The sequence below is a fragment of the Elgaria multicarinata genome, chromosome 4 (genome assembly GCF_023053635.1).
Source record: "Elgaria multicarinata webbii isolate HBS135686 ecotype San Diego chromosome 4, rElgMul1.1.pri, whole genome shotgun sequence".
NCBI classification, from domain to species: Eukaryota; Metazoa; Chordata; class Lepidosauria; order Squamata; family Anguidae; genus Elgaria; species Elgaria multicarinata.
The window spans coordinates 63,372,057-63,395,762 of NC_086174.1; the positions used below are offsets into that span (position 1 = coordinate 63,372,057).

Here is a 23,706-nt window from a genome sequence, read left to right on the forward strand (position 1 = left end):
AAAATGACCCCCATCCACGACTCTCTGTGCACAAGAATTTTCAGAATGATAGCTTAAACCCCCCCCCCCAGTTATCCCCGATTCTTTCCCTCAATGCAATCCTATGGGCGAAAAGCCGAAAACGCCGTTTGAACCGCGCGGTTGACCCTATTTTCACAAAAATATAGCACGCGACACAGACAACGCAGAGAGGTGAGAGTGGTCTCAAAATGACCCCCATCCACGACTCTCTGTGCACAACAATTTTCAGAATGATAGCTTAAACCCCCCCCCCAGTTATCCCCGATTCTTTCCCTCAATGCAATCCTATGGGCGAAAAGCCGAAAACGCCGTTTGAGCCGTGCGGTTGACCCGATTTTCACAAAAATATAGCACGCGACCCAGACAACGCAGAGAGGTGAGAGTGGTCTCAAAATGACCCCCATCCACGACTCTCTGAGCACAAGAATTTCTAGAACGATAGCTTCAAAAACAACGTAGTTATGCGCGATTATTTGCCGCAATGCAATCCTATGGCGAAATGTTTTCAAGATGGCGACCGGAGCGCTCCGCCTGAACTAGGAGCTCCGAAAAATGGGCGCTTCTCTTCGCCTTGCTTCTAGGGGGTCCGCGGTCCGCTCCTACTCCGCCTCTGGGTAAGGCGGAGCAGGCCAATCCGCTACTGCTTCTACGCTCCTAATCGGAGCGGATCACACCCCTAAAAAACAGTATATATATATATATATATATATATATACAAAATTTAAAACCATCAAAAACATAAAAACAACAGTATCCATTTACTTGTTTTCAAATCTTGCAAGTGATATTGTTGCAAAAATAACTCATTCCCTGGTGTACCAAGTCCAATACAGCACACAAGGAGGAGAGGAGATATAGTATGGGTCAGACAATGTTTATTCTGCAGAATAAGAGACACAAGGAGCTAATTGCTGCAAAGCATGTGCCTACCTCTCAAGGGAGGTAGCTAGGTTTTATGCACTATCTTCTTTGGTGCTGCATACGTAGACACCATCTAACAGGAAATTTCTAGCTGAAAAAGAGAATACATTGCATTTTCTTTTGGCAAGCATCAACACAAAGAGATAGGTATTCACTAGGGATGTGCTCCGCTTCTCCTTGAACCGAAGCAGGAGCAGAGCGGGGGGGCTTCGCCTACCCTTAAGGCAGAGGCGAAGAGGATTGGGGGGCCGGCGGAGCGTTGCGAAGAGGATCGAGGTGAAGGCGGATCCTTTGCCTCAATCCGGAGCTCCACAAGAAAGGTAAGTGGGGTTTACCGGGCCCTGCCGCTGTCGCCCATGCGGTGACAGCGGCAGGGCCCGGTAAACCCCCCTCCCTCCTCTCCCTTACCTGCGTCTGTCCGCGGTCCCTCCGCTTCTTCAATTGAGCCCGCGGCTCAACCAGGAAGTCTAGGCTGCACTTGCGGCCCAGACTTCCTGGTTGAGCCACGGGCTCAATTGAAAAGCCGAGGGACCGCGGACGGACACAGGTAAGGCCCCCTCCCCCTTGGTCCCTTACTTGGTTCTCCCACCATCGCCGCATGAGCGGTGGCGGTGGGAAGACCAGGTAAACTGCTCTCCCTTACCTGCGTCCGTCCGCGGTCCCTCAGCTTCTTCAATTGAGCCCACGGCTCAACCAGGAAGTCTAGGCCGCACTTGCGGCCTAGACTTCCTGCTTGAGCCATGGGCTCAATTGAAGAAGCCGAGGGATCGCGGACGGATGCAGGTAAGGCCCCCTCCCCCTTGGTCCCTTACCGCGCTCTGCAGGTAAGGGAGAAGTGGGAGGGGGCCTTACCTGGCGCCACTCCCCTCCACTGCGGAGCTCCGATTCTCCAACTATGGGCGGAGCGGCACGGGGCGGAGCGGGCCGATCCGAAATTTTTGGATTGGCCCGCGGGGCGGGGCGGGGGGGTCCGTGCACACCCCTAGTACTCACTGTTCCTTAAGAGAACATTAACTTGATTTTTTGTTATCTAGGAATGCTCCGGCCTAGGTATTCCGACTTTGCAACATTTCGTTAGCAACTACCGTAGCAACTCTGCCTCAGAGGGGGCACTTTTCTAACAATATCAAAGTTTGAAAACAAGTGACTGCATGAAGGATTTAAACATTAGCAATTGCATGTTTTAAAAGAGCAACTGTGTTAAAAAAATATATCACATCTCCAAGAACCATTATTTGATATTCAGGGTTGCCAAACAATTCTACAGCTTGGATTGTTGGGGCAGGAGTGGGAACTTGTTCCTGTATTCCAAAGCCTGCTTTTGGGTGTGGCTTTTAGAATATCACATCTTATTTTGATTATCATTATTGTTATTATGGCTGTGTGGATTCCTTGCTCTCACTCATAATCTTAAAGTCACTTTATTCTCTGTGGAATGGGAGAATGTGGGTCCATAGGAGTAGTTTTGTGTGTGGGGGGGGGTTATTCCTCTGCATCCTTTGTTACATACTAACCCTGTTCAGATGGCACACTAAGCCACAGTGATTAAGGGGACAGGAGCAGGCAGAAGAAACATCATGGTCTGCTCCTGTTGGACTCTTCCCCCACCCCCACAGGGCAAACTGTCATCTTGGCCCTGTGGGGAAGAAGAAAGAGCAAGGGGACAGGAGCAGGCAGAAGAAACATCATGGCCTGCTCCTCTTGGACTCCTCCCCCACCCCCACAGGGCAAACTGTCATCTTGGCCCTGTGGGGAAGAAGAAAGAGCAAGGGGACTGGAGCAGGCAGGAGAAACATCATGGCCTGCTCCTCTTGGACTCCTCCCCTACCCCCACAGGGCAAACTGTCATCTTGGCCCTGTGGGGAAGAAGAAAGAGCAAGGGGACTGGAGCAGGCAGAAGAAACATCATGGCCTGCTCCTGTTGGACTCCTCCACCACCCCCACAGGGCAAACTGTCATCTTGGCCCTGTGGGGAAGAAGAAAGAGCAAGGGGACAGGAGCAGGCAGAAGAAACATCATGGCCTGCTCCTGTTGGACTCTTCCCCCACCCCCACAGGGCAAACTGTCATCTTGGCCCTGTGGGGAAGAAGAAAGAGCAAGGGGACAGGAGCAGGCAGAAGAAACATCATGGCCTGCTCCTCTTGGACTCCTCCCCCACCCCCACAGGGCAAACTGTCATCTTGGCCCTGTGGGGAAGAAGAAAGAGCAAGGGGACTGGAGCAGGCAGGAGAAACATCATGGCCTGCTCCTCTTGGACGCCTCCCCCACCCCCACAGGGCAAACTGTCATCTTGGCCCTGTGGGGAAGAAGAAAGAGCAAGGGGACAGGAGCAGGCAGAAGAAACATCATGGCCTGCTCCTGTTGGACTCTTCCCCCACCTCCACAGGGCAAACTGTCATCTTGGCCCTGTGGGGAAGAAGAAAGAGCAAGGGGACTGGAGCAGGCAGAAGAAACATCATGGCCTGCTCCTGTTGGACTCTTCCCCCACCCCCACAGGGCAAACTGTCATCTTGGCCCTGTGGGGAAGAAGAAAGAGCAAGGGGACAGGAGCAGGCAGAAGAAACATCATGGCCTGCTCCTGTTGGACTCCTCCCCCACCCCCACAGGGCAAACTGTCATCTTGGCCCTGTGGGGAAGAAGAAAGAGCAAGGGGACTGGAGCAGGCAGGAGAAACATCATGGCCTGCTCCTCTTGGACTCCTCCCCCACCCCCACAGGGCAAACTGTCATCTTGGCCCTGTGGGGAAGAAGAAAGAGCAAGGGGACTGGAGCAGGCAGGAGAAACATCATGGCCTGCTCCTCTTGGACTCCTCCCCTACCCCCACAGGGCAAACTGTCATCTTGGCCCTTTGGGGAAGAAGAAAGAACAAGGGGACTGGAGCAGGCAGAAGAAACATCATGGCCTGCTCCTGTTGGACTCCTCCCCCACCCCCACAGGGCAAACTGTCATCTTGGCCCTGTGGGGAAGAAGAACGAGCAAGGGGACAGGAGCAGGCAGAAGAAACATCATGGTCTGCTCCTGTTGGACTCTTCCCCCACCCCCACAGGGCAAACTGTCATCTTGGCCCTGTGGGGAAGAAGAAAGAGCAAGGGGACTGGAGCAGGCAGGAGAAACATCATGGCCTGCTCCTCTTGGACTCCTCCCCTACCCCCACAGGGCAAACTGTCATCTTGGCCCTGTGGGGAAGAAGAAAGAGCAAGGGGACTGGAGCAGGCAGAAGAAACATCATGGCCTGCTCCTGTTGGACTCCTCCACCACCCCCACAGGGCTAACTGTCATCTTGGCCCTGTGGGGAAGAAGAAAGAGCAAGGGGACAGGAGCAGGCAGAAGAAACATCATGGCCTGCTCCTGTTGGACTCTTCCCCCACCCCCACAGGGCAAACAGTCATCTTGGCCCTGTGGGGAAGAAGAAAGAGCAAGGGGACAGGAGCAGGCAGAAGAAACATCATGGCCTGCTCCTCTTGGACTCCTCCCCCACCCCCACAGGGCAAACTGTCATCTTGGCCCTGTGGGGAAGAAGAAAGAGCAAGGGGACTGGAGCAGGCAGGAGAAACATCATGGCCTGCTCCTCTTGGACTCCTCCCCCACCCCCACAGGGCAAACTGTCATCTTGGCCCTGTGGGGAAGAAGAAAGAGCAAGGGGACAGGAGCAGGCAGAAGAAACATCATGGCCTGCTCCTGTTGGACTCTTCCCCCACCCCCACAGGGCAAACTGTCATCTTGGCCCTGTGGGGAAGAAGAAAGAGCAAGGGGACTGGAGCAGGCAGAAGAAACATCATGGCCTGCTCCTGTTGGACTCCTCCCCCACCCCCACAGGGCAAACTGTCATCTTGGCCCTGTGGGGAAGAAGAAAGAGCAAGGGGACAGGAGCAGGCAGAAGAAACATCATGGCCTGCTCCTGTTGGACTCTTCCCCCACCCCCACAGGGCAAACTGTCATCTTGGCCCTGTGGGGAAGAAGAAAGAGCAAGGGGACAGGAGCAGGCAGAAGAAACATCATGGCCTGCTCCTCTTGGACTCCTCCCCCACCCCCACAGGGCAAACTGTCATCTTGGCCCTGTGGGGAAGAAGAAAGAGCAAGGGGACTGGAGCAGGCAGGAGAAACATCATGGCCTGCTCCTCTTGGACTCCTCCCCCACCCCCACAGGGCAAACTGTCATCTTGGCCCTGTGGGGAAGAAGAAAGAGCAAGGGGACAGGTGCAGGCAGAAGAAACATCATGGCCTGCTCCTCTTGGACTCTCTCTCTCTCCTCCCCACCTCCCTCCCTCCTGAACTCCTGTTCCTTGCGTGCCATGTCTTTATTAGACTGTAAGCCTGAGGGCAGGGACTGTCTTTTTTGCGAAGTGTAAGCCGCTCTGAGAGCCTTTTTTGGCTGAGGAGCAGGGTATAAATATGATAAATAAATAAATAAATAAATAAATAAATAAAGCATTTTGTGCTAAACATTATGGCTTAGTGTGTCATGTGAACCATGAAAATTGACGGAATGTGCCTCTTACTCATTAATCCAGTGGTGGTGTCTTCTTCCTCTTTCATTGTATTTGGTGGAATGACTTTTCTTCTTTTTTTTTAAAAAAAAAAAGTCCCTTTGGTTGATTTTTAAAATTTTTTTGCCCTAGAGCCTCAACGTTGTTATGTAAACCATAAGTTTTTTGTTTATTGAATATAATATATAGGGGGGCCATCTTGATTTGTAAGCATGCTCAGTATTGCTTCCTCCCTCCTGCCTCAGCTATATTGGAACACTGAGAGAAAATGGCTGCCTCCTCTAGCAAAGACTTACTGTCAGTGTCTCCTCAGAAGTACGTTCCATTGAATGTAATGGTCTTACTCCCTGGTAAGTGTATAGGGGATTGTAGCTTTTTCCACACTCCGTACACAGAAATGGTTTTTCACCTCTGTGAATTCTTTGATGTAAAGTAAGGGTGAATGTATGACTGAAGCTTTTTCCACACTCCACACATTTGTATGGTTTCTCCCCTGTGTGGGTTCTTTGACGTCAACTCAAGGTCCCACTACAGCTGAAGCTTTCCCCGCATTCCATACATTTATATGGCTTCTTTCCTGTCATCCATTACACAAAGCCATGAAATTCAAAAAACCAAAAACCTACGGCTTACAAAACAACATTAAGGCTCTACAGTTTTCAACCGAACTGCAAAAAGCAGGGAAATTGGGAGTTAAGGCTCACAAGCCTTTAACTCCACATCCTCCCTAAGGAGGCAGAAAGTGCCAGTGAACTTCTCATTCTCCCAAAGCAGATATAAACTATGAGGACAGGATTGAGAATAGGATATTCAGAGGTGACTGAGGGGTTGTGGAAAACTAATGACGAACAACTTACGGCCACCTACTTCTCTTTTTTGTGTGTGTTTAGAGCAGCCCTTCCCCAACCTGGTGCCCTGCAAAGGTGTTGGACTACAACTCCCATCATTGCAAGTCAGTATGTCCCATGGTCAGGAAAGCTGGGACAGCAGGATAGGAAATGCTGTTCTATATCCTTCCCAAATACAGGGGCTGCACAATTTTTTTTCTCACACACACATCTCGCATAGAGCAGCATGATTGATAACAGAAGGGGCACTATTTGTTGGAGACGGAGAATCAGAGCAAGGGCTGGCATATCCTATTCTTCCAGTTTGAGCCTCAGCCTCAGGTGAAGCAGCCGCCAGACCGCGACGGACACAGGTAAGGGGGGGAGGAGGGAGGGGGCCTTACCTGGTGCTGCCCCCACTGCTGCAGAGCTCCGCTTCAGAGCCGGAGCTCCGCAGCGGAGCGGAGAGGACCATAGGCGGATCGATGCGAGGCAGAGCGGGCCCAATCCAGAATTTGCAGATCAGGTGCGGATCGGATCGGGGGGGGGGTGTCCATGCATAGCCCTACCACAAACCCATTTAGAGTGTTCATGTCAGGGAGGCTGCCATTGATCCTAGTAACACTCAGATGGAGGTATGTCTTCAAAGTTAATCTATGTGCTGTTTCCAACAATTGATCATCGCATTCGTGGCAGCCTCCCTCCATTTTTATTTTTTTATTTTTTTGGAGCTCTAGGTCGAGGTGAAGGATCTGCTTGGTCTCAATCCTCTTCACCTCGATCCGCAACCCCCCTGACCCACTTCATCTCTGCGTTGTCGGAGGCGAATCAGGCTGCCTCGCTATTGCTTCTATGCGAAGCGGAGCACAGCCCTAGTTTGTGGCACTCAGCTAATTGGTGGACTGTAAGAAAGAAGAAACCTAAAGCAGCCGTTTCATTGCACCATGCTGAACAGGGTTAACCCTGTTCATCATGGTACAATGAAATGTCAAGATTCTTCATTGCATACCCCAGAAGCTAGACCTACCCATTAAAGATAGGAATCAGGCTGGCAACTTTGCAAACAAGCACTAGGAGGTGTATCATGAGGAATGAAAGTAAGTGGAGAAACCAGTGCCAGATTTAGGAACAAGTCAAGTAGGACGTGGCTTAGGGCCTCCATATTATGAGGGGCCTCTAAATATGTTGGAGATAACTAAAGCCATGGCTAGACCAGGCCTGTATCCCAGGATCGTCCTGGGACCATCCCTGGGCATCCAAATGACACACAGGGGATCCCGGGAGCAGGCAGGGATGACCCCTCCACTTGCCTGGGATAATCCATAGGTATAGCTAAGGCATAAATTGTATTACAATTGAGATCACTTTGGCTTAAATATGTTGGAAAGTCTGGACAGACTTACAGCTGAGTTGCCTTATACAGAGAAAGTGTGGCAACACAGCATTTTCCTCAACTTGTCAAGAAGAAATTGGTTGAGCATACCTCCAAATAAATGAAGAGTTTCCCTCTAATCTAAAGCCTGCAAATGCTTTTATGTTAATGAAACAGGAGTCGTGGCAAGAATTTATTTACATTTTTATTTAAATGTATTGATTACATTTCTACACCTCCCCAAAGCAGAGCTCTCTGGGACAGTTCACAACAATTATACAGCAAACAGATGGGAACACTTGTAACTAAAACACCAAGCAAATCAGTCACCTGTTATAATTGTGCCTTGGTACAGCCAGGCAATATCCCAACGCTACCCTCCAAATATTGTATGGCACGCAAAAGAAGCAGAGTGAACTATTTCCGGATGCAATTCAAGAGACAGGCAGATCTTCAAAGGGTGGGGCTGCCTCCTTAGACCTTGCAGTAAACCTCATACTTTATCTTTGCTCCTAGTTTAGTTCCGGCCAAACACTCTTCAAATTTTCTATCCATTGCTTGGTTCTGAGATTCTGTGAACAGGCTTTTCCAGTCACCAACACACCCTGCGAACATTTAATATATGAATATCAGCAGCTGTTGAGAGCATATTTATTATGATTGTGTCCCTCCCTCAGACCAAAAAAGTCATTTCACCTTTATAGAGAGTCATCGTAATGGATTGCTCCTGATTTGAACATCACACTGGTGTTGGATAGGGCATGAACAAAAGAACTACATGCTATTCAACACTCACCATAAGGAACTGTCTCTCCTAAAATGACCCCTGATGAACCACAAATTCATAACAAATTTCTAAGGGTTGAGGGTGCAACAATTTTCAACACACAATCATCTTCTCAATCAGATATTTTCATAAAGGGTTTCAAAGAACAAATCCCTTATAGTCTGGCTCTCATTAAAAAATAAAATCAAATATTATGTATCCACTTCTGAAACCAAACAAAAGGTGCAGCAGAAACAGGGCTAGCTCCGTGTTTGACGGGCTTCCAGTAACAGGCCCTCAAAGAGGCCTACTGTTCCTATATCAGCGCCTCCCCTCCAATGCTGACACTTACTGGTAGACAACCTACTACCTAGCTGAGCCCCAGTATTGGGCAGTGACAGGATGCTGAGAGATCTACACCAAGCAGGATATGACACTTTGAAAACACTTTGAAAACTGTATAAGCAATGTGTCCTGGGCCCCAACCGTTGTCACTACTGTTAAAAGCCAATTAAAAGCAGTTGTGTAGATCCTGCCTTGGTGCTGGAATGAAAAACTTTGACTGGGAGTCCTGGGCAGGGATTCATGATGGGATTCCAGGCCTCAGCAGAGATGAGGTGTTTTTCTCCACAGTTTCCCTCCACAATTTCTGAACTGAATTTATTCAATCAAATGCATTGTGTGTGTCATTGTGCATTTTTGAACAATAAATTTTTTATTTATTTATTTATTTATTTATTTAAGGATTTTTATGCCGCCATTCAGCCAAAAAAGGCTCTCATGGCGGCTTACAAAAGTATTTCTTGACAATAAATAAATAAATAAATCAACAGCTGGGGAAAGGACAAGGATGCCATGAAATCACAGGCATAAGTTGAAATATTAATCTTGCTAGCCTTTGGAGAAGCCTTACCCTAAACCTCATTTTAAAAACAACACCCCTAGCATTGTCTCAAGTAAGAGTAGTGAAGCAATGGCCACTTCCTGGAGATTATTTTTGAACAATCTTCTCTCCACCCATTCCCCTCTCCCCCAGAAATGTACCTTTGCGGTAAAGAACTTCTCCAAATGCTTCATGGCTCTTGTGGGCTGTTTCTTTCATAGCATTGAAGCTGCTCAATTCTACAACTCTTTGAAACTCTTCTTCATTCAGGGAAAACCCAAAGAATGTAGCTATTTTTTTCACTCCCAAATTCAGATCCTGTATAGTAAAGGCAAGAGATATCACATTGCACATGTCAGAAATATTACATTGGTGTTGCACTGGTGCACTGGTGCAGCAAAAAGGAACGTCTCTGTGAACTAAACTTTAAACAGAAGGTGAAGATGGATAGAAGATGGGGGGGAAGCATGGTTGCTTCTTCAGTCATGATGTCAGCTTAGGATGTCAGAGGAATCCTTTTGGGTGGTGGAGCTTGGGAAGCTTTTGCTGGCTCAGCACCCTGGACTCCAGTCCAACATCTGCCAGCTGGGCCGACTCACCCCATAGCAAGATGGGCCAGCTGGCAGACTTTCCACATTTGCACAGTGGCTGAAGGGAGGGATGTTCTCACTGACCCCTCCACCACTGCACCACCAAGTTCCCAGATTTCAGGGGCAGATCCCTGGCTTGGCTCACAAGGGCAAGCCAAGTTGGGGCAGTGCTGGAATCTGGCCAGATTCCCACATGATGAACAACCCTATGCCAGACCAGGTTCCACAAGCCAATGGAATAGCTGGAGGTGTTAGCCCACTGTCCTCAGAGTTTTACAATATCTAGAGATGTAGCATGCCCTAAGACTCCCTTTGTAACTATTTTATTGTGTTTCCTCAACTCTAGCTGTCTCATCTCTCAAGAAACCACCTGCATGAGGAAATTAGACAGAATGCCTCTACACCTTCATCACAGAAATGAAATTCATATATGAAGGGCCATGTACATTTATTGTATCTGCAGAAGTTCAGGAAGAAATCACACCTGTCTCTTGTATCTCTTGATGTTAACCTCACCTCCTTTAGCTCTTCGTAACTTACGGCCATAACATTTTCATCATCGATATACTTGTCCCATTCTTTGACATAGTCAAAATAGGAGCCCCAACTCACTGGAGAAAAAGAAGACGGGAGCGACGTGGTTTGTGAGGTGCAGCGCCTTGTACAGCACATTGGGTCCGAGTAGCGAGTGGAAGAGAACAACTTAGACTCACAGACTTATATGGGTTAATAAATTGGCTGTATCTTAATTGGGTTAAGGACTCCCCCTTCCACAGATTCTAGCAACCAATGGGAGGTCGCCCCTGACGCAGCACTGGAGCGAGGACAGATAGTGGAAGAGCTGTGCTGACCTCGATCGGGCAGAAAAGGTTGGGGTAAGTCCCCAACTTTTCTGCTGTGCATCATTGGCTCTCTGCCAGGGGGGCTCCGATTCAGCAGCTGCATCATTTAAGTGATGCAGCATGGATTTGGAGCCACCCTGGGGCGAAGACGACATTTATACAGCCCCCAAGTCTTTGGTTCTCCCCTTAACTGTCGCAACAAAATTGATGAATCTGTAAATATCCGCAAAAGGGAGTTGCATACCGCTCATTTCTTAATAGCATGGCTCAAATAATTTAATCTGACCCCCTTGCATTTCATAATGCAAGCAATTTCATAATTGCTCGGCTTCGTCCATTTTCTTCTGCTGCCCCTTACGCCTGGAACGCTCTTCCAGAACATTTGAGAACTACAAGTTCAATCGCAGCTTTTAAAGCTCAACTAAAAACTTTTCTTTTTCCTAAAGCTTTTAAAACTTGATGTTGTGCGGACTTTATACTGTTAGTTTTACCCTACCCTGTGCCTGCCTACCCTACCCTGTGCCTGTTGGCATTCTCTTCCCCTCCTTATTGTTTTATTATGATTTTATTAGATTGTAAGCCTATGCGGTAGGGCCTTGCTATTTACTGTTTTACTCTGTACAGCACCATGTACATTAGGGATGTGCTCCGCTCCGATTAGGAGCGTAGAAGCAGTAGCGGATTGGCCTGCTCCGCCTTACCCAGAGGCGGAGTAGGAGCGGACCGTGGACCCCCTAGAAGCAAGGCGAAGAGAAGCGACCATTTTTCAGAGCTCCGAGTTCAGGCGGAGCGCTCCGGTCGCCATCTTGAAAACATTTCGCCATAGGATTGCATTGCGGCAAATAATCGCGCATAACTATGTTGTTTTTGAAGCTATCGCTCTGGAAATTCTTGTGCTCAGAGAGTCGTGGATGGGGGTCATTTTGAGACCACTCTCACCTCTCTGCGTTGTCCGTGTCGCGTGCTATATTTTTTTGAAATTCGGGTCAACCGCGCGGCTCAAACTGCGTTTCGGCTTTTCGCCCATAGGATTGCATTGAGGGAAAGAATCGGGGATAACTGGGGGGGGGTTAAGCTATCGTTCTGAAAATTCTTGTGCACAGAGAGTCGTGGATGGGGGTCATTTTGAGACTACTCTCAACTTTCTGCGTGCTGTGGTTCACGTGCAATATTTTGTTAAAAATCGGGGTTTGGGTTTTTTTTTATTTATTTTTTTATTTTTTTGGAAGCGATGACAGGCACATTCAACTCCCAATCCTGATGAGAATTGATCTCCTCAGAAAGCATCCTCCTCCAATCCCAGCGTTGGAGGGGGGACTAAGGCAGACCCACCCTGAGAACTTTCTGTTTTGTGTCTCTTTGTGGGTTGGCATTCGTGGAGGGAACACTTAGTTAGTTAGTGCTCCTGCTTTGGACTTTGGAGATAGATTAGGATAGGTTTAGTTTGGCGCGTGTGTGTGTTTGTTTGCTTCTTTCTGACTTGTAGCTTAGTTTGCCCTGTGTTTTCCCCTTACTTTGATTTAATATAAACTTTATTTTTGAATTTTGGAGTGTGTGTTTGGGTTGGTTGGGTTGGTTGCCCCCCCCCCTTCCCTGTATTAAAGCCTGACTGTTCTGCTTTTGTGAAAGCTTTCTTTTGAAAGCATACACACACTTTTTGTCCCATTTCCCTACATTTATATTCTTAAACATATTTTATTATATTCTTTCACATAGTCTATTAGTATATATTCTCATACATATTATATTAGTAGTATTCATATTTTGTTCTTCTTATAGTAGTGGTTGGTTCTTTTCCCCCCTCCCCTCTCTTAAATCCTGATTGTGTTTCCTTCTATCTTCTATATACCAAATATACCAAAAAAATTGGATTCTCTTTTTCTTCTCTGTGTAACTTGGACGGAGTGGGCTGCTTTTGTCAAGTTCAACAGGCAGCCACAGATTGAGCATTTTGGGGAAAGCATACGCACACCATTTCCCTATTCTTAAACATATTATTATTATATTCTTTTACATAGTCTTAGTAGTCTATTAGTATACATTCTCATACATATTATTAGTAGTATTCATATTTTGTTCTTCTTATAGTAGTGGTTGTCCCATTTCTTGTCCCATTTCCCTACATTTATTAGTAATATTCTTAAACATATTATTATATTCTTGTAGATATTCTTAGTAGTATATATATATATTAGTATATTCTCATACATATTAGTAGTAGTATATTTTATTGTTCTTGTCCCATTTCCCTACATTTAAACATATTATATTCTTCTTATACATATTCTTAGTAGTACCTTATACATAGTATTAGTAGTATTAATATTTTGTTAGTCATCATGAAAAGAGGAAGCAGGCGTGCTGAAAGCAGCAAGGCTCAGTCTGCCAGCAGTAAGCAGGCTTCCTCTCCTCCTGTGAAACTCAAACGGGCAACTCCTTGGCTGACTGCTCCAAAACAGAAGCAGGACAAGCAGCAGGCAGAGCCACTCTCTTCTGCAACTTGTGCCCGGCGTTCTCTTTTTGAGGGTGGGAATGGGAAAAGTGCCCGTTTGCAAGAGGCACGTGGCAGCAGTGCCATTAGAGGAGGAGGAGTATCCCCAACTCCTTCATTCTCCTTTCAGCCCACGAGCCTGCTGATGGACCTAGACGAGGTCCTCAGCACAGTGGAGGGGGGGGAGGAGCAGGAGGCGGTGGGCCTCCAGGATGTGGGGGCTGAGGAGGAGCAGCAGCAGGCCGAGGCTCTCTCCCCAGTCTCATCCCACACCCCTGTTTCTGTGGCAACACCAGAGAGCTCAGGCGGGCAATTGGTGGTGTCACCACGGAAACGAAAGACAAGCATCGTGTGGGACCACTTTGAGTTGGGAGCGGATCCCCGCTTTGCTGTCTGTCGCCACTGCAAACTCAGCCTAAGCAGGGGTTCATCGACAGGGCATTATGGAACCAGCAGCATGAAGATGCATCTTCATAGGCAGCACCAGGCGATCTTGCTGGGGAAAGAGGCGGGCAAGGCGACTGGTTCCAGGGGAAAGCCGAAGGCTGCTGCTGGCACTGCCACTCTAAGCTCTCCATCTCCCATCCCCACAAGGGTTAGGCAGGCAACCCTGCAGGACATGGGGTGGGGGAAGTATTGACCCACAAGATGGCGTTTTCCAATGCCCACCCAGGGTGCTACTGTGTTGGGGCATCTGCCGGGACTGACTCCTCCCCAATACTAGATCTATGACATGTCACTCTGCCTGCCCCTCTGCTAGCCTGTCCTCCTCGGTGACCGACTCGCTGGGATGGTTTGCGTTTGCAATGCGTGACTAACTGCAATGCTGGCTTAGAAACCAGCCATCACTTCCTTGTGCCCCCAGAAATGCCCGCAGCCTGCCTGCCTGCCTGCCCGCCTGCCCGCCTCCCCCGGGGTGCTGCTGTGGTGGGGCATCTGCCAGGACTGACTCCTCGCCTACTCTGCCTGCCTCTCTGCCCGCCTGGTGCCTGGTTTGCTCCCAATCGTTCTCCTCTGTGCCCCTCAAGGCGTAACTGCTGGCTTAGAAAGAAACAACCAGCCATCTTTGCCTCACTTGCTCCTTGCGCCCGCTTACGGGTTGGTTTGCTATGCGTTAGTGCTCAAGCCATCCTTGCGGCACTACAATGCATGCTGCTTGCCTGCCTGCCTGCCTGCCTTCCCTCCCTTCTCCCCTTCCCGCCTTGCAGGGATGGTGGATGTGTCTTGCTTTGACTCAGGGGAGAAGTCCTTCCTGCGCTCACTTAGACTTTATCAAGTTCAATAATCCCTTTTTCAAATGTGCCAGAAGATTTAGGGTTATCTCGTGGCATGTTGGGATTGCCTTGGAACTGGCCCCATTGAGCTGTCTGCAATTGCAACTTTAAATCCCTGACATACTGGAGTGTCCGAATTTCAAAAGTTCCCCTAACATCAGGGGATGATGGGATTGCCTTGAAACTTGGTGTTCATGGGGACACATGGGTAAGCTGTCATGGGACCAAAGGATAGGTTTCTAACGTGCAAATTGACGTAGTTGTAGAATGGGACTTGATTTGGGGTGAGTTAAAAAGTTTAAGCCGCGCCAAAAATCAGGGGATGATGGGATTGCCTTGAGTCTGGGCGTGCATGTGGACACATGGATAAGCTATCATGGTGCCGAGTTTGAGGTTTCTAACATGCAAATTGACGGAGCTATCCCAAGGGGTGTGAATGGGGTGCCCGATTTTCATAAATTCCCCAAAAATCAGGGGATGATGGGATTGCCTTGAAACTTGGTGTCCATGTGGACACGTGGATAAGCTATCATGGTGCCGACTTTGAGGTTTCAAACATGCAAATTGACGTAGTTGTAGAATGGGACAATTTGGGGTGAGTTAAGCCATGCCAAAAATCAGGGGATGATGGGATTTGCTTGCAACTTGGCGTGCATGTGGACACATGGATAAGCTCTCATGGTGCCAAGATTGAGGTTTCTAACATGCAAATTGACGGAGCTATCCCAAGGGGTGTGAATGGGGTGCCCGATTTTCAAAAATTCGCCAAAAATCAGGGGATGATGGGATTGCCTTGAAACTTGGCGTTTGTGTGTATACGCCCATGAGGTGTCATGGTGCCAAACGTGAGGTTTCTAACTTCAACGGAAAAAAAGTTGTTTACTTTTTTAGCTTTCAATGCAACCCTATGGGGGGGGAAAACGGAGCTCCAGATCCGGATCCGGAGCTCCGAGCGGAGCGGAGCGGAAGTGGGCGGAGCGGGGGCGGAGTGGAGCGACCCGCTCCGGAAAATGGCGGATCTGCAAGTGAAGCGGAGCGGGGGGTCCGTGCACACCCCTAATGTACATTGATGGTGCTATATAAATAATAATAATAATAATAATAATAATAATAATAATAATAATAATAATAATAATAATAATAATGCCCAGAAACAATCTAGCAACAATCAGAGCTAATCAAGGATTGCAATCACATGTTCTGAAAGGTGAGCACCTGACTGAAGTCACACTGCTAGATTCTGAACCAGCAGAAGTTTCGGATGGTCCTCAAGGGCAACCCCAGGTAAAGCACATTGAAATCAATGCTGTTGCTGGTGTGTGTGTGTGTATTTTAAAAGGTTTTAATCATTCCTGGGGGGTGGGGGAATGTCAGAATTAAAATGGGACTGGAGCACCATGATCTCAGTCTGGATCAGGCTGTGCACACTTACCCTAAGGTCAATCATGCAAAGCCTTGCTGTGTTTGATTTGGCAAAGATGGAGTTTGGCTAGGGTGACCATATGAAAAGGAGGACAGGGCTCTTGTATCTTTAACAGTTACATTGAAAAGGGAATTTCAGGAGGTGTCATTTGTATGCATGCAGCACAAGGTGAAATTCCCTCTTCATCACCACAGTTAAAGCTACAGGAGTCTTGCCCTCTTTTGTATCTGGTCAATAGGGCAGGGTTCCTGCAGCTTTAACTGTGGTGATGAAGGGGGAATTTCACCAGGTGCTGCATGCATACAAATGACACCTGCTGAAATTCCCTTTTCTATGCAACCATTAAAGATACAGGAGCCCTGTCCTCCTTTTCATATGGCCACCCTAGTTTGGCCCTACATTCTCTGTGAAAGAATGCCACTAGCACATCAACAGAAGCTGACCAAACAAATTTTCTTAGGCTCGGCCTTCCAGACTTGTTTCAGTTTCCGCTATTGCATCTGACTTGATCTGCAGCTACTCAGGAAGTTTGCCAATCATCTTGGAATTTTGCACATTTTTCGGAAGGTGGTGCAATTTGCACCCATTTTTGAGTAATTTGTGCAAATTACAGGCAATTTTGCACAAATTAGGCTGAATGTATCCCAATTACTCAGAAATCCACACAAATTGTAGAACGTCCCCTCCAAAAAAGTTCCTAGAGTTTGGGGAATAGCCTGCAGCTTGGGTCACAGATAAAATGCATGTCAGAGATTCTTCGGAACTCTGCTGAGTCAAAAAAGTACTGAATTATCCTGCAACAGTCATCCATAGGAGGGTGAGGCTGCTGTCCTGCCATTTTATTAACAATTGCTGCAAGAACGACAGGATACCTTTCCCATTCATAAAATCTGTAAAGTACGCATCCCATGCTGAAGCAGGAAAACAAGGCATCTTTTCATTAAAATGAAAATAAGACACTACTGTATCTTTAGGATTTCGAATCAGCACCAGTATCTGAAAAATAAGTAAGAAAGATGCTTTAAAAATATGCATTACTTACACAGCTTATTATTCAATGGAGCTTCAGGCCTCAACTAGACCTAGCAGTCTCGTGGGACAGAGGGGTGAAGATCTTGCAATATTTTTATCATGAGATCTCAGAGGGAAAGGACGTTGCGGCCACCATTTTTAATTTTTTCTTAAAGAAGAAGAGTGCATGAACACTCGTATGCAGAAAGGTAGGGTTTTTTAAAATTTAAACTTAATTTTCCCCCTCCCTCCACCCCACCCCTGTGTGCAGGTCCCAGCTCCTCGCAAGGGACCGCGATGAACTGGGACAACCCACGATGCCCACCCACATCATCCCTAGACTGCAGAAAAACCGGGATCGAAGGTGAGGGCGAGATCCTGGGGCAAGGGAGGGATCATCCCTCCCTGATCCCGGGATCCCCTGTGCGTCATGTGGACGCACAGGGACGATCCCGGGGATCACCCTGGGATAAAGCCCTGTCTAGCTATGGCCTCAGTTAATCACATAGAGATTTATTAACATCAATGGAAGTCCTAATTTCAATACCATTTTAATCTATTTTTGAAGTTATGGTTAAAGTCAGTCGCAAGTTGCCCTGCCAAATGGAAAAGAACAATTGTATGTTGACTCTAGGTGAGTCAATATGTGAGTATCATTTCTTGCAATGACTTTCACAACTAGTGCTGTGCCAAAAAAAAATGACCATTCCATTTTCAGCATTTTGTGGGGGGAGGGGAATGAAAACTCAGGCAAAAGAGACTGGGAGAGGTGAGAATTTGGGGGGATTTTCTCCCTGGGGAGGGGAACAGGTTTTCCAAATACCTTTTTAAATGTAGCCAGGTCTTTTTCCTTTCCTTTCATTTTTTTAAAAAACACCCCAGGCATTTTCAGCAGCCTGCGAGGGTGAGGTCACATGGTCTCCAATAGGCATTCACTTAGAACTGCTGGGCTCCTCCAAATGCTGGAGGAAGGGGGTGTGGCTGGGTTTTTTTTTAAAAAAAACTAAAAAATAGGAAGAATGGCCCTCAGCAACCAGCTACACTTTTAAAAAGTATGTGGAAATCCTGTCCTCTTCCCCAAGGAGAAAATTCTCCAAATTGTCCTCCTCCCTGTGAAAGAGGAAGGAAAAACAATGACTCTTTCACAGGGAGAGAGAAATTCCCCAAAATAGGGTGCAGGTTTCGGTCCAACACTAATCACAGCAGCCTTCCACCATGCAGTGATGCTGAAAGTCATTTATAGCCATATTTATTTAGTATCTGTCCTATTCACAAAGACTTTTGTGATGCCACAGGGCATGTCAATAGTACTATGCTAGGAAAGGCAGATATTGTGAGATATGACATTATGACAGGCTGGTAAATAGCCATTTTTGTAAACTGCCCAGAGAGCTTTGGCTATGGGGTGGTATATAAATGTAATAAATAAATAAATAAATAAATAAATAAATAAATAAATAGCTTTCGCTTGCCCCTGATGAGTAAAAATTGATTCAAGGTTATCACGCAGGAAACTGTGAATACAACTGGTCCTTCTTTCACCCCTTCTCAGGCCAGAAATTACTATTAATTTGTCACAGACCACAACACAGCTAGAGATAGTTTGTCATAGACAACCACAGTGGTAATGCTGGTGTATGCGAAACTGCACTGCTAGGCAGGACTGAGTCAAACATTAAACTCATAATAGGTTAAAGTTTATGCGACTTATGTACCCACCTTCGCTTTGTTTTTGAAAATAGATGAGGGTAGTGATTGAGGAGAGAGATGAGTTACTATGGTCCTTCTGGAAGGCAGTTTTGCCATCCTCTGTAACAAAATGCAAAATTAATACGAAAATCGATACCAAATTTAATAAATTCCTATCTTTGCAGCTACATTGTTTTAAAAACTACATGTACCAGAAGCATTTCTTTTCTGCAGACCTCTAGGACTATTATTTCACTAGCAGTACTTACAAAAATTATATAAGTTGACTAAAACAATTATTTATGAATTCATCTTGAAGATCTGACAGACAGCAAGTAACTGAACCGTTTGAACTTCTTGTGTTACATGAAGAGGAAAATGAACAAAACTGAGCTGTCCTTCTAGCTTTCCTTTTACCTTTGGGAAGCTAGTTTACCAAGGGCCTTGCTAGACCTACCTTAAAATCTGGCGTTGAGGAGGGGCCAGGCCACGCTAGAAGTAACACAGCCTGTCGGCCCCGTCTACACCTCAGACGCGATGGGGTCTAGGAAAGCCCCGTCGTGTCCGCCATTTTTATTTTCATTTAAAGGGGCCGTGTGCACAGGAACGCACCACCGCTAAATGTAGGTATTTTTTTTAAAAAAAAATGGGTCCCCTGCTCCCCCTTTCCCCTGATTTCCTCCCCCACGATCTCCCCATGTCCTCTGTTTCCCGCCGCCACAACGTCCCCTGGCCTGCGATGCCCCCCCATGTCCCCAGCCTCTGTTTCCCACACCCAATGTCCCCAGCCTCTGTTTCCCGCCCCCCGATGTCCCAACCTCCATTTCCTTCCCCCTGATGTCCCCAGCCTGTTTCCTGCCCCCGATGTCCCCAGCCTCCATTTCTTGCCCCCAATGTCCCCAGCCTCCATTTCCCACCACCCCCAATGTCCCCAGCCTCCGTTTTCTGCCCCCAATGTCCCCAGCCTCTGTTTACCACCCCCTGATGTCCCCAACCTCCGTTTCCCACCCACCCCATGTCCCCCAGCCTGCAAAGTCCACTGCTGCCATGTCGCAGGCTGGGGGACATGGCGGCGGTGGGAAACTGAGGCTGAGGACATCGGGGGCTGGAAACGGAGGCTGGGGACATGGGGGGGTGGAAAACGGAGGCTGGGGACATGGAGGTGGGCATCGCAGGCCGGGAAACATGGGGTGGGTGGGAAACAGAGGCTGAGGACATGGCGGCATTGGGAGTGCTGCAGCCCATCCACCGCTTTTCCCAGCTATTCAGGCGTAAATGCGGTAGCCAGGGAAAGCAGTGGAACAGTCTACATGCCCGCGGTCTCGGGCAGAGCCCGAGACTATGGGAAAAACTGGGCCAAAAGAGGTGCAGGTTACCTCGGGGCCAGGGAGGTTTGAGCCCTGCCTGAGCCCGGGATCCTCTGTGTGTCATTTGGATGCACAAGGACGAGCCCGAGCTTCGCACCAGGCTAACCTGCTATCTAGCAAGGCCACAAATGTAGTGAACAATATGACCTGCATGTGAAGTGCTAGGATTTGAAAGTAGAACAACTGGCCGTCTTCTGTACATCAAGAGGATTAGCAATATAGGCATGAGCACATCAAGTATGGAGAAAAACATGCCCCTAGGAAATGTCATTTTCCTCCAGTACAATAATCCAAATTTCTTCTCCTTTTACAATAGAGCTTTGTATAAAATTCAAGTGGACGTGATACTTCTAAACCCAGATACAAAAATGGATTCTCCTAGACCAGTCTTCCCCAAACGGGTGCCCTCCAGCTGTGTTGGATTCCCAGCTAACAGACACCTTGAGTGTTTAAAGGGCAACAAGAATTAGTAAGCTTTTGACCATGCTTACCTTGAATTTGCCTGGATCCCCAAATTCAAGGCGCCCAGTCATTGCCAATTGTTCTTCAATGTCAATTCTCCTTTTCATTTCCTCTTCTGTATATTTTTCAGCAGTGGTTTCCAGGCTATTTAGGATTTGAGTAAGCCAGTTAGTGCCTGAAACAGATGAAAAATGTGTAGAGCGTGTGCTTGAGGCTGACACACGTGGCCATCCTGCTGGTCATGCAGCTTTTTCAAGATCTGGATCCCTGCTGCTTGACACCATCCCAAGCCTCCCCCTGATACAGTCTGATGATGCCCTCTGAGGGAATCAGAGAAGGGGCTGCAATGGTCACCTAGTCCAACCCCTTTCAACGTAGGCCGTCTGCTGCTACAGCATTCCTCATAGCAGGTCATCCTGCCTCTACTGAAAACCTCTAATGAGGCAAACTGTTCCACTCATCCCCCCTATGAAAAGGGTGCAGTGCTGTGACAAAATGTGGACAATTGATGTTTTCCTCTGTTCAGTGGTAGAGTGGTACATTTTGAAGAGTAGGCCTTTGTCAAAACAACCTCCATATCCATGACCATAAGGAGAATCCAAAATGCAGGCTCTTATTTTGATCTACAAGTGTGTGTGTGTGAATGAATGACAGCAGCTGTTCATAATGTAAAACCCACCTACAGCAGGTCTTTTGTAAAGTGCAAAAGTTTTAATTGTCCATTCAAGATCTAGTCACCCCAAAATACATACCATTACACCAGGGCAGCTCACAAAAATATAAGAGCCTGGCATGGTTCCCTAAGATAAGTTAACTGAAAGAGTTTCATGGAAAGAAAAAATCCCCATCTCCTGCATCTCTCTGCTCCTCCCCACAAAAAAGTTTCTATGGATGGACCTCCTGAATAAAGTGGGATGGAGCACTGGAAGCTGCTGTGGAGAAGGAAGAATTGATTTAGGGCTTCTCTACATCAGGTTTTTATCCCACATCATTACCAGGGCTTTTGCTTCCACTTCCTTTGTGGGATTAAGATCAGCTCCTTTTTTCCAGGGGCTGCCTTTCATTTTGCAACCACTAGATGGCACTGTGGTATAGCTGTGGTATAGCAGGATTCCCAAAATTTATCAGTCCTTGGAGCACTTCTGCATCTCCCTGCAGCCATGTGAACACCCCTCCCTGGCAAAAAAGAAGAAGAGGTCTCTATGGTAACAATGTGGGATGGAGCATGGAAAGTGGCTGGAGGGAGGGAGGAATTGTCTAAGGATGGATGGAAGTCCTCTCAATTTTGAGTGATGCTCTCCTCTACCTTCTGGGGAAAGAGGGGGGCGGCAAATTTCCTTTATTTTATTTTAACTTATCTTGGCATCCATTTCATTCTTTATTTTATATCTTTGAAGTTTCCATAGGCAGCAAGAGAAATGTTCCCTCCATGTAGTTTATTTATTTATTTATTTATATTTATTGCACTTATATACCACTCCCATAGCCAGGGCTTTTGGGCGGTTTACAGAAATTCTAAAATTAAGATAAAAATGAGTATACAAAATTTAAAATTCTAAAACACAGAACATACACACACAAAGCATTAAAAACCGTTTTAAAAAAAACTAAACATGTGGGTGATTAAGATGTGCCGCCATATGCCTGAGCAAAGAGGAAAGTCTTAACCTGGCGCCAGAAAGATAGCAGCGATGGTGCCAGGCGAGCCTCGTCAGGGAGATCATTCCATAGTCTGGGGGCCACCACCGAAAAGGCCCTGTCCCTCGTTGCCACATTCCGAGCCTCTCTCGGAGTAGGCACCCGGAGGAGGACCTTAGATGTTGAACGTAGTGACCGAGTATATTCACGTCGGGAGAGGCGTTCCGTCAGGTATTGTGGTCCCAAGCCGTGTAAGGCTTTATAGGTCAAAACCAGCACCCCTAAATTAACTTAGGATCCAACGCCTACCTTTAATGAAATCCCAGTCTACATAATAACCCCTTTTGTTTTCACAACAGAAAGGACCAAACTAGATATTGTGGGAATTCTTCCTTCCAGGATCTTTTTAAGTTCAAATATTTTAAGGGTCAATATTCTATACATACATATCTGAAGAGCTACTCATTTGCATCCATTTGATCCACTACATTACATGCGCACACCCTTCCATCCAACTTTCTGTTAGGCTGGACAAGATGGATACTCACCAGTTTTAGGATATCCTGCCAAGATTATATCATCCATCCGGGCTTCAAAGGTTTCAAGAGCTTGAAAAGTTTCTGGCTGACAAAGGATAACAGGATACAAGACATCCTTATAGGAGAAGAGCTTCTCTTCTGGGGCTAGCTTGGGCCCATCAGTGAATATCTTGTCCAGAAATTTAATAGCATGTTTCTTATTAATGCTCATGTTTCTTTCCTCCTTCAACGGGATCCTGATGCAAATGGTGGCTGCGATTGGAGTCGTTATTCCTGAACAGACCAACACTTACGGTATGAAGATCTCAAAAAAAAAAAAAAAAGCGGCAATGTATAAACAAACAAGGTCATGGCTTTTATGTGGTGATAAGGTTTGAGGAAATAAAGTTACTGAGGATGCTATAAAGAAACACTGACCTTTGGTTTCCCCTCTGCAGATTGACTGCATTTGTTTACCTCTGGGGTAATAAGCAAAGCAGATGTCAACAGCAGGGTTTATTTCTTTCCCAGGAGGAAAAACTGGTTTATATGTAAGAAATGTAACTTCTCTTTAGAAATTAAGCAGGGTCCTAACCTACATTGCCAGCAAATGTTAACTGTACCTTCTGTCTCCCTTCACCTCTAGTTTTACACACACACATATACACACTTTCCTTTCTGCTAGTTGTCACCTACACCGGGACTCTTTCACAACTCTGGCCTCTGCATTCTACTTGAAGCCCGAGTTCTTCCTCCTTTTCCCTTCCCAGGACATAATTTATATCAAGATTCATCAAGACTCATTCCAGGAGTCTGGTTTCAATAGTAGAATTAAATCTTGGAATATGGGAAGAACATACTTCTGAGCATGTGCAGAGTGTGTTCTCCACATTGCTGAGCAATCTTATTCCCTTCCACCTTAAAGCCCACAATTATTATCCTCCACAAATATCCAGTCGTAGCTCCTTCATCTTCCTCCCCACCCCTGGCACAACCTCTCTCCATTCCAACGCAATACAATATATAAGCGGTATGCATTGCTTTGGAGTCAAATAGTAAACTGAATGTAATGCACCCCATTTGGTTCCATTGGCATTCATTCATGGGGAGGAAATGCACATAGC

At 47.0% G+C, this 23,706-nt stretch overlaps 1 protein-coding gene across 1 annotated transcript; it reads right to left on the minus strand.

The window, feature by feature from the left end:
• Positions 1-7,815: 7,815 nt before the first annotated feature.
• On the minus strand, positions 7,816-22,814 carry LOC134398371 (sulfotransferase 6B1-like). Its single transcript, XM_063125662.1, has 7 exons — positions 22,613-22,814; positions 20,456-20,601; positions 18,628-18,717; positions 16,770-16,893; positions 10,384-10,478; positions 9,439-9,595; positions 7,816-8,233 (listed from the first exon to the last, which is right to left on the minus strand). The coding sequence occupies exons 1-7, from the start codon at positions 22,812-22,814 to the stop codon at positions 8,103-8,105; spliced, it is 945 nt and encodes a 314-aa protein (XP_062981732.1). The 3' UTR covers positions 7,816-8,102.
• Between the last annotated feature and the right edge of the window lie 892 nt (positions 22,815-23,706).

Bases quoted from the DNA above. Each gene is read 5' to 3' on its own strand.
- LOC134398371 (XM_063125662.1), bottom strand. From the start codon at position 22,814: ATGAGCATTAATAAGAAACATGCTATTAAATTTCTGGACAAGATATTC. The intron at 18,718-20,455 runs GTAAGCATGGTC...ATTTTGTTACAG, and splicing joins GGGATCCAGGCAAATTCAAG to AGGATGGCAAAACTGCCTTC. The intron at 16,894-18,627 runs GTGGGTACATAA...CTTATTTTTCAG, and splicing joins TTTTCAAAAACAAAGCGAAG to ATACTGGTGCTGATTCGAAA.